The 11,927-nt window shown below is 39.4% G+C and overlaps 1 protein-coding gene across 1 annotated transcript; it reads right to left on the reverse strand.

The window, feature by feature from the left end:
• Positions 1-264: 264 nt before the first annotated feature.
• On the reverse strand, positions 265-5,261 carry LOC113570648 (regulatory subunit of type II PKA R-subunit domain containing 1). The gene is made up of 4 exons (XM_026999184.2): positions 5,022-5,261; positions 4,783-4,859; positions 3,761-3,807; positions 265-1,008 (listed from the first exon to the last, which is right to left on the reverse strand). Exons 1-4 carry the CDS (start codon positions 5,100-5,102, stop codon positions 935-937), a joined length of 279 nt encoding a protein of 92 aa, XP_026854985.1. The 5' UTR covers positions 5,103-5,261; the 3' UTR covers positions 265-934.
• Between the last annotated feature and the right edge of the window lie 6,666 nt (positions 5,262-11,927).

The raw sequence follows: 11,927 nt of genomic DNA on the forward strand, positions 1-11,927 counted from the left end.
TCTTGACTCCTCCCACTGATCCAGAGCAACAGGTAAACGAGTGGGCATTTGAGGCTGTGTGTGCTTGAACTAAATAGGACTTCGCAGTAACAATTAGCTTTGCTTCTGTTTGAATGAACACTGATTGATCAGGATCCCTCTGTGATTTGTTAGGTGCAATTTAAAACATTTTATAACGTGTAATTCACATGTGAGTTACTAGCAAGGAATTGATTCAGCCAGTTGACCAAATAATAAAAACAAGACTGAAATATTGAGAATTTATTTTCAAAATATAAAGCTTATAGTTTTATACATTTATAACAAGTCAAATTTGTGGACAGGACCAACTATAAAACAAGAGAGAGAAATTCTGCATCAGTGAAGGAAGGAAAAAGGAAAAAAAAAAGAAAAAAAATGCTTGTCAACACTAAGTAAAAGCAATCAACATACACATCTTTTCTGTTTACATTTATGTTGAAAAGGTAAAAAAAAAGCACCCTTGTGTAATCGGAAATGCAGGCTAATCCACATTCCCAGTTCATTATATTCATTGTGTCCTCTGCTTGTTTGCAAACTCCCAAGAGTTTTGCCAAGAATGTCTCAAGACCAATGAGAACATTGCAAGTGAACTGGTCAGAAAGGCAGGCTAATATTTTCCTAGAGAGAATGACGTGTTCAGAATCTCTTAAGCAACAAGATGTAACTATAATAACAATGCATTCTTGGTACAGTTGCATTATGTTCAGTTCAGTGCAGTTCATCTTTGATCCCCATAGTCCCATCTAACAAACAAACTATCTCCTCTTCCCTGGTGACAGTACTTTTAACAAACCCAAATACCTAATGGTACTAATTAGAGGGTGCATTCGCACTGGTTAGGAAGGATTGGCAAAGGTTAAGAGAACATTGCCTTTGTCATTGTTCAGTTGAAATATTTATATGGTGAAAAAATTCAAATTTTCATTGAACCACTGTCTTTCACTTTGGCCTGGATTTTCCTTGGTAGGTCTGGGTCATTGAAGTGATCTGAGAGAGAAGAGAGCAATCAGTTCAGCTCCTCAGAAGTAATAAGCAAACTGGTACAGTCCCCCTGTCCTAGTCACATAACCAAGTATCCAATGCATAATGAAAGGCAGAATGACTTCTAGGGCTTTCTACAAACTAGAGTTTTAAAGACTTGTACTTTATTCTTAAATCACACTACAAGTATATACTGATTAAATGAGAAACAATTTTATATATATATATATATATATATATATATATATATATATATATATATATATATATATATATATATGAGAAATGGCTTAGCTAGCTAGATAGATGTATTATCATGTAAAAGCCTGAAGCACATGTTTACCATCCATCAATAATTTCCCCACTCATTACAAAGCTTAATGAAGATTTAACAGGAAAAAAGCGAAAGGTACAATGGAACTACAGTTGTTTGTGCATGATTTAAAAGAATTTGTTCTTCGGTTGAGCCTGGTTATCTGTAGTTAGGGGCACAGGTGGGAAGGGTATGACAGATCAGTGCTATTTTTTATTACTGCTTCCAGGATCTAAAAGTTCACACTCAAATTCAATTATGCTGGCAAAAACCCCCCCTCATTTTTGTAATGTCTGTAACATAGCGTTTGGTTAGAAAGAACACACTACTCACACATGCAGATGTATGCTCATATCATCATTATCATCATCATCATCATCATCATCATCATCATCATCATCATCATCCTCACATCCCAAAATTGGGAACCAACACCCAGCGAACCCATGCACCAATATCAACACCAGAGCTGCTGTCCTGAGACTGAAGATCCTGGCTAAGCTGGGCTCCAGTTGTAGCAGACTACCAAGACTGAATGAAGAACCTGAAGATGTGAATGCAGCACCATGGACCATCACTACTCTAATCATCACTGAGATCAACTAGCGGACGTGCACCACGGCAACAGTGTGGTGCTTGACTACAAGATGAACATCAGCAAGGAGCAGTATCCTCTTTGGAGAAGAAAGTTAGAGGCCAAGATAAGGACAACATGGCGCGAAAGGCAGAAAGGCGTGATGAAACTACTTGTGAAATACAACAAGCTGTCCATACCTGAGGCCTTGGAGACAGCCAAGCAAAGATTAATAGCACTGTATGCTTGCCTGAAGAGTTAAACAGGAGAAGTAGAAGCCAGGAGAATAAACAGGATGTTCTCCCATGAGCCATCTAAAGGGTAACAAAATGAGAATGAACCCACCTAAGCTGGAGAAAGAACAATACTGGAAAAGCATATGGGAGAAGGAGGCATCACACAACGGCAATGTCTAGAAGTTACTGAACCTGAAAGCAGATCACTGCAACATCCTGAACAGAATCCAGTAACCATCACACTAGTAGACGCCAAAGAAAGGGTCATAAATATGAAGAGATGGACAGTTCCAGGCTCCTGACATGGTCCACACCTACTAGCTAGAGAAGCTAACTGGCAGCATAAATGAACCAGCTACTAACAGATGGAAGCCACCCTGAATGGTTACCTGAAGGCCAGACAGGTCTGCAGGACCCCTAGAAAGGGGCAGTTCCATCCAACTACCAGCTGCTAACCTGCCTCTACACAACATGGAAGATCCTATCAGGCATAATTGCAGCTAATATGAGTAGGCACATTACACAATACATGAGTGGGGCCCAGAAAGGCATTGGTAAAAATGCCAGAGAAGCCAAGCACCAGCTACTGGTGCATAAAACACTCAAGACTGTAAGACCTGACAGACCAACCTGTGCTCCACCTGGATTGACTACAAGCAAGTCTATGATTCAATATCCCACACACAGATACTGAAATGCAAGAGCCTGTACAACATCAACAGAACTCTTAAGACTCTTCATCAAGAACTCCATGGGGCTGTGGAAGACAACCCTTGAGGCCAACTTCAGACCAACAGAACGAGTCATCATCAGGTGTGCGATTTACCAAGGAAATGTCCTGTCCTCGCTACTGTTCTGCATATCAGCTATGGAATGGAGCCATCAGCCACCTTGTCTACATGGATGATATCAAGCTGTATGCCAGATGTGAACAAAATATCAACTCATTAATCTATCTCACCAGGAAATACAACAACACTGGAATCTTATCACTTGATAAACGTGATTACAGATGATTACAAAGTTAGGAAAGGTAGCTAGAACTACTCAGATAACTTGCTTGTACAATAAGCTGGCCAAAGAAGAAGGAGAAAGAAAATCCTCACAATGTACAGTCATACACCACTTACAAGTAAAGTGCATTTATTTCTGCAGAAATACTCATCTCACACAGAATTCTCTTACACATAGCACTGTGTTGAAATGACACTTTCTTCATCTGGCAATCGAGATGATCACTACAAGATTCCATTGTTCAGTCATTCAATAACAACACATATTTCCCATTAGTTGCATCCAGTTTCTGCTAAAGCTTAATATATTATTGCTATCTGAGCTTAGTCTAGACTAACCATATGCTTTCTTGACATCCTGTGCTAATCATGGTGAGAACAGACAGTGCAGAATAATAGGAAATCTATTGCTACATAGGTGCTCACGTGGATACTTGTACTTTTTCATCTTAGTTTCACAATCTCAAAATGTTAAATTCCATTTCAAGGATTTCATCCCAAATCTAGGAATCAGGAATTGTATCTATTGTGAACAAAAACAAGGAGGTTTCCACTTTTATAGCCTGATGTCAAAACGTGTGGCCCGAGTAGTTTATTTTAAGTTTTAAAGCAAAATGCTTACCTGCAGCAAATTCACTGATATTGGTAGGTTTATTAAGAAACACATCTCTGATGGGGGGAGATAGAAAGAAAGAAAGAAAGAAGGAAAGAGAGAGAAAAAGAATGAATGATTGAAAAAAAGATGGGGTGTCAAATGATCAAATTCTTGCTTCACATAGATATTGTCATACAACTGATACACTTGCACATTTCTCATAGGAACCAATTTCTTCTCAAGCAGATCATCCTTATGTAACATATAAGTATGTGGAATGTGAGCACACATTCAAGTTCCATTGCCACTATTATAAATGGCTGGGTAAAAACTCTGCTTTATTTTATTTTCCAAACAATATCCCTGTGTCATTTACCTCTGTGTGTTTAATATATTTCAATAGGGTGACCATACATCCTTTTTCCCCAGACATGTTCACTTTTTGGGACCTAAAAATGTGTCTGTTTGGGATTTCTAAAATGCCTAAAATTTGCTCTCCTTTGAAGTAAACATTTGATCTCTACAGTCGCCATACATAATATGTTTTTGCATTGTTTTTGCATTGGTTTGACCATTCTTTGTATGTCCAGCCACAATTAGTCCATCGTGTACATGCCTTCCACTCAACCCTTGGTGGGTGGGTGGATGTGTGTGTGTGTGTGTGTTGTGTGTGTGTGTGTGTGTAGTTGCTTCACAGAAGCGTATGGCCAGAGTGGATATATGAACTTTACCTTCTATATAATTTATTTTTTTTGTATGGAACCTTGACAAGGCCTAGAAATCCAGAAACACAGGGCTGATAGTGCAACTCTAAGGGTTGTGATCTTTTTTTGTAATGTCCACTTTGTCCATATATGGAGTGCATAAAGTGTATGGGAAAAAAAACCACTTGTCATCTTTGGTTTTTAATACTAGTCACCCCCTTCTTTTCCGTGCAAGGATTGGACAACACATCATTTCCTGAACATTTTAATGAACAGCCCTTTCTTAAACAAAAACGAACCACTCGACCATGGCCACCTGGATAACGCTAGCGTTACATTAATTACCTCAGAAAATCACTCAGCAGAATTTCCACTTCTGGATGAGCCCTCATATACATTTCGTTCGCTATTCTGGTTTTGATCTATGGGAGAAATTCCAAAGTGAAAACAAAATTCTCACACACTTGCAGGTCAAAAATGGTTTCACAACAGTATTCGCAAAATCTAGGGAAGCTAAGAGAACTAGCTAGCTAACGCTAACGCTAGCTAGTGTTGATTTCTGTTTATTTTAAAACTTTCATTACCTTGAACTGACGCAGTTTTTCCTGCTGTTCGGGGCTTAATGCACCAGTGTCTGGTTTCTCAAGACCGCTGTCCTCAGCCATGGTTTTGACCTCCTAACTTAGCTCGGTTAGCTAACGCTAGCTACCGCTAGCTACCGCTCACCTGCTGTTGAGAAATCTAGGCGCATCTGTTGCTATGCGACATCCACGTGTTCCTTTCTCGTGCGCACACGTGGGAGTTCGAGTGCACAGGGGCTGATGTTTGCAAAGCGACTTCCTAGCAAAGAGAAATAGGGAGCACCCTCCGAGCCGAATCATGGGAACTGTTAATGTTTTGGGATCCAATGATTTTGTAGGCAAAGTGGCTTCTCATAGTGTCAGTTTTATATAGGCCTCAAGGTGACAGAGCACCAAGCTAGCTAGCGAGGACTGGAATACGCTCTTAGGTTGCACTTCCAATTAGCCAGTTATACATGTGATAATTGTTATCTTTCCGCAGGAAAATGTCAGGTGCCATAAGGTTTAAACCCAGTTGCCAGCTGACTATTTCAAATATGACTATACTGGTCATTTCTTAATAACAATGTCCCCTTACAGTGGTTTATCCATAATGTAACTCGAGCGTAAATAGTCTACACTTCCCAAGCAACACATTGGCCTGTAGTTTGATATTGTAGGATTTGTAAGGAGATATCTGTAGCATGTGTTTGGTGATTAAAAAAAGTTTATTGAACAGCATTAGAGGCAATGCAGATTTCAGTTAATCCACTGGCAATTTACTGATTATTAGTCAATAATCAGTAAATTGAACTACCACTGAACTACCACTGCCCCCACATATTACAAATACACCTTTAGGTTTATAACAGTCCACCTGTTAGAAGAATATGTATCCTGTTAAAAGAATTATGATGTACAGTACATATAATAGTCATGTATTATATTTTATAATTAATATATTAAATATACGTATATATGTGTATTAAATAAGTATATGATATATATATATATATATATATATATATATATATATGTGTGTGTGTGTGTGTAATATATATATGTGTAATATATATATATGTGTAATATATATATATGTGTAATATATATATCATATACTTATTATATATATATATATATATATATATATATATATATATATATATATATATATATATATATATATATGTATAACATACATACATACACACATATACACATACACACACACGTATATGTATCCTGTTAAAAGAATTATGATATACAATACATATAATATATAATAATCATGTATCATATTATATAATTAATATTAAATATGTAAGTATATATGTATATAAATATGTAAGTATATAATAATATAATATATGTGTGTGTGTGTGTGTGTGTGTGTGCGTGTGTGTGTGTGTGTGTGTGTGTGTGTGTGTATGTGTGTGCCATCATGCCATCATGATGGCAAAACCCTGTAGAGTTTATCATTATCCACAGCTTAAGGCATTGTCATTTAATTTTTACTATGAATGATGAGGATGCCACTTCTCCATCATTTTCTGGCAGCAATCCTAAAGACACATAAACCAAATTATATAATGAATTGTGGAAACAGTTCTGTATCCCCCTAAAAGCAACTGTGTGTCCATAGCAACAGCAATATGCACGGAGGAGCTTGTGAGCCCTAACAGAGGCTGGCCTTCCACACGCATAGTTCCAGGATTCTTACATGACTTTGGCCTTGAACTGAACCAAACACTTTCCTTAAAGGAAACATGTTGGGACAAATAAACTTTATATAAAACTAAGCTTTATATTATCAGGGCAATGTGACAGTTTGGGCCAGAATTAAATGACATTACCCAAGACTATCTGAAATCAAATGAACAAGGGATATCCCTCTGAACACACTTTTGTAGCCAAGTCTAAGGAGTGTCTCCAAGATCAGAGGGCTGAGCTACAGGAATACTTGTTTACTCTTTGCCTCCTAGTGGAAGAAGTTAGTTAGTAACTTTTATGTCGATAGTTCATAAAGGATAAAATGATAGGTTGTATGTGATCTGAAAGAGTTTCCTACAAAACCAAGACCATGTAGATTTTATATTTTAAACAAAATAAGGGACACTAAAGAGGGAATGGATATTAATCTGCTTGTATTTTATACAACATATGAAAATATCAATAAAGAATAAATATAAATAAAAAACTTCTTGGTTAATGATGAAACCAAATATCATTACAGTTGAATAACATTGAACACACATGGAAAAAAAGCCTCTTCCTGTTTTCAATAAAATGCCAGTGAACTGAAATACACTGCTAAGCGAAAAAAAAAAAAAGTTTAATAACTAATAGTGAACTAGTGAACGCCCCACATATAGGTGGGGTATAGGTATTTATATTACCTATAAATAGGTCATTTTACTTGTTGCAAAGGAGACTGAGCCTAAAGTCTTAAAATATCTGAAAATGCTTGCCAAACAATCACACCACATCTTAAAGAAACACTGTGCAAAATGAAAGTGACATGAAAAGCATGTATGTTTCTGATGACAAAGCATAATGTGTGACTGAAGATCAACTTGCAATGCTGCTTCACCAGATTTATGTTTAATGTCCCGACACATATGCTTACATAAAACTTGACAAGAACTAAACAAACACACAAAAACATACATGAAAATATATGCCCCCCCCCCCCCCAAAAGAAACTTTCATCTGTATATTGAATATATCTAAGAGTTAAAGATAAGTACATACCTCAAAAAATGAGAAGGCAGATGATAATGACAGTCCCCATCCACTCTGGAAGGAGGAAAAGTTATAAACTGGTCTTAAAAAACAACAACCATGTAAGCTCTTATTGCTCAACAAGGGTGAAAAACAGACTTCCAGGTACTCACTGTAGGGAGCTGAACTCATGGGAGTGTGGGTGGACATACCTAAAGAGCAGGAAAGAAGGACAACGACCATCAGACTGAGAGTGACTATTTGAAAGATCATTGGTTTAGTCAAATGTACACTTGGGCGTACACATCTCGTGTTACAAAAGATGTTTTTACCATTCCACATTTCAAAGCAGAAGCTCTTGTAAAGAAATCATGAGTATAATACACATCTCATTCTTTTAGGCTTTTTTTTGAAAAGGTCTGACTTACAAAAAACTCTGTTTGATTACTTAGCTTGCTGGGTATGGATTACAAGTTCTGGAAAGCACTGGCCACATTGCTTAATAAGGTAGGACATGAAAGATTTGTTGATACCTTGAATTCAATTGCGGAAACAAAATTTTGAGAGATATGCACTCAGTCTATTTGTGTACTAACCCTCTGAGGTTTAATGCATGTTGTAATGCTATAGCAAATTAAATGGAACACATAATGCTATACAAAGAGAGCTGAATATTAATTGAAACAACAACACTGTACTCAGTTTTACCCACGTAGGTTTAATCTGTTTAAACAGTTTCATAATGCTAGGCTGGTAGAATATTTACTGGGGGTTTTGCTTAACTGCATAGTTCAAGCAAAATACTGACATCAAGCTGCACATTTTCATTTATTTTTTAGGACAGTCATTAATGTATAAGCCTAAAGGTGTTGACAGGTGGTCAAAAATGGCTATAAGGTACCTTTGCCTGGAGGGGCAGGAGGGGCAGGAGGGGCAGAGCTTTTACCTGTAACAAAAACAAACATGTTGCTTTATCAAACAACTTGAGAGCTGACGATCTTGAGTCAGCTGTCAGCATAGCTTTGCAAGCACAAATCTGCATGCAACCTCATGAGAAGCACTGAGAACTTGGCAAAGATGGTAGCCCATGTAAAAAGAAACTGAACAAAACCTCTGTAGTTTGTGCTGATCTGTCATCAAAATTATTGCTTGTGCTGGTTTGACTTTTCACACATTACAACATAATATTTCAATATTGGCAGAGTATCACAGTGCATTATTCCTTATTCAACTCATAATCAAGTCAAAACATGTAACCAAATTAGCGTCATTATTAAATTTTTTTGCTGAATGTGTTGTACTGTCACATCTAAAGTCAGCACCCAGTCAGAAATCCAGTCACACTTTACAACCACTTCCTAGTTTACGATCACCTGCTAGTTACTCTCTCTTTGACTGAACATGCACAGGTGCCCCTCTCCTGCGCCTCGCTTTTAGCCCACAAAGACTACAGCTTAGCGTGCTTCTGCCTCTTTGGACCTGGGCTTCACGCATGCCTATCGAGCCACGCTCAAGTCCCTGTCTTTCATGTATGCTTCCCTAAGCACTGATTTGTCTTGTCTTTAATAAATACTGCCACTGCCTTCATCACGCGCATCTTGCTTGTTGTTCAGCAGTGTAACATATAAGTAAATTGTGACCAAGCATCATGCAGTAACGAGACGAAAAGCAGGATGTAAGTGCGAGGAGGAGTTTACTAATGTGGTGACAATACATGATCAAATAATATTTTCCATCACAACTAACTAAACTAAATGGAACAACCCAGGGAACTAAAGTAAAAAAGCAAACACAAGGAACTAGGACAAAACAAAACACAATGAGCTAGGAACAAAGAGGCAAATCAAAAACCTAACCACCTTAAAACAAAGGAGAGAGAACATGGAAAACGGGTGAGATGGAATTACTGTGAAATTGTGATAAAGTGAGCTGGAGTAACAATAAAACATTAAGCCTTAGCAGAAACTGGATGCAACCAACGCAACTAAACCCGAGGTGAACAGCTAAAATGCCAGGTTGAAGAAAATGTGATTTCAACACATTGTTATTTGTAAGAGCGACTAAAAGAGGAAGAGAGAAGCGAGCCTCTGGGCACTTCTCCTCTCAGGAACTTCTGTGTGTGTTTTTCTGTCTACTTTCTGCAGTAATAAATGCACTTTACTTGCAAATTCTCTTTACTTCACATAACCTCTGACCCTCAAAATTCCACAACTGGAAAGGTAAAACTAAACAAACACAAGCCAGAGTGAATGAATGTGAAGGGGAACCAATGTGAATGTGAACGTGAACCCAAAGAACCAGAAAGAATACAAAGCAGAAGGTGTTGCTGTGAGAACCGCCACCCCCTCACCCCCAACGTGTGGTTCCTATGTGCCAAACAAACCAAAAAGGGAACCCGGGACAGATACAGAAACAGAAGCTGAGGTGAGACAAGCAGGAAGGAACTGAAACAGGCAGGACAAAGAGCAGGAACGGCAAGGAGCAGGAGCTGGAGTCAGGGCAAGACCTGTAACTGGCACCCGAGGTGATCCAAGGCAGCCGCAGGACCAGGGGTGACACGGAGCAGGGACAGGAGACATGTGACGAGGAGCAGACACAGGAGTTGGGACTGGGTGAGGAGCAGACAAGATGCCCAACAGACCGAAGGAGGAGAACAGGGAGACAGGACAGGACATGAGAGCACAGGACTCCGGAGAACAGAACGGATTAGGCACTGCACATAAGACATGGGGACAGGAACAAAGACAGACAGGGAACAGAGACAGACACGATCAGAGGCACAGACACAGAAACTGAGACAGTCACAAGGACTGGAACAGGCACAACAACAGGCACAAGGACAGGAACATCAATGGGAACAAGCCCAGTTTCAGGAACAGGTGATGGGAAAAACGCAGGCATTTACAGGGGCTGGTGCAGCAGCCTCAGAGAACACAGGAGTTTCAGGGGATGCATGAGGCATAGTTACAAGAGTTACTGGGGTCCTGGAGGCCAACAGAGAGGCCTCTTGAGTCACTCAGGCCCAGGAAGCCAACATAGAGGCCTCTGGAATCACTGGCCTGTTGCAGGCCATGGCCGCAGGAGGTAATGGAGAGCTTGCGCAGCAATGGGTGGACACAGCCTGAGCTACATGTTCCATTCCGGCTTCTGGAGCGGGACCTGTAGGCTGGATGGCATGTTCCACGCTGGGGTCTGGAGGCTGGGCAACTGTTAGGGGGACACAAAGACAAAGAGGCCCCTGGGCAGCCCCTCAGGCCCACAGTCCTACCCACACGAGGTATAGGAAAGGCCCGATGGGAAGTGAGAGAGTGCCCCCACCAAAAATCCATTAAAGCCCCCTGAAGTGGCTTGGACAGTGGACAGCAAATCTTAGTGGGATGGACCTGCCTGGGGACTTTGCTCCAAAGTATGTTTCTTCTGCAGCTGGCAGCTTCCTTGGTGGACCAAGGCAGGGAGGCTTTGGGGTCCGGTCTCGCTTTGCTCGCAAACCCCTCTACCTGTTGAAAGGGCCTCAGTAGCATGAAAATTCCCCTCCTTAAACAACAACCCGAACAACTTGGGGAACTAATGTAATAAAGCATAAACAAAACACAAGGAACTAGGAACAAAAAGGCAAACAAAAACCTGACCAGCGCAAAACAAAGGTGAGTGAACATGGAACATAGGAAAGATAAAACTAAAAGGTGAAAACGCAAGCCAGAGTGAAAGCATGTGACATGCAATGGAAAGTAAAGAGAACAAAACAAAAGCCTTTGCTGTGGCAACTGCGACAGCAGGAAGTTGCGGATTGTGACATTTTTTAATTTTTGACATATTTCAATATAGTTTATTGCACATTCATTCCTGACCATCGACTTATACCTCAAAATTATAATAATCTAAAATATAAATAACAAGTATAATAACAAGGGTATATTTTTTGTAATACGAAGAATAAGAATCCTACAAACCAAACCAGCAAAGACAATCATTTATACAGTACAAACCAGCAACTGTAGTTTTCCTTAGTTTGGTTGGTCCATCTAAGGTTCTATAATTGCATCTATTTTAATTAATGCATAAATACACACAATATACAAGAGTCTAGCATCATATTTTCTGGCAAGATATTTAGCTTGTAACATTGGTTGCTGCATAGGAAGGTCTACGCAGCAGGAAGGAAGCCTGTCTAAGCTCAGGGAATACATGCTATCACTGCCTCCGGAACTG

This window comes from Electrophorus electricus, chromosome 10 (genome assembly GCF_013358815.1).
Source record: "Electrophorus electricus isolate fEleEle1 chromosome 10, fEleEle1.pri, whole genome shotgun sequence".
Taxonomy (NCBI): Eukaryota; Metazoa; Chordata; class Actinopteri; order Gymnotiformes; family Gymnotidae; genus Electrophorus; species Electrophorus electricus.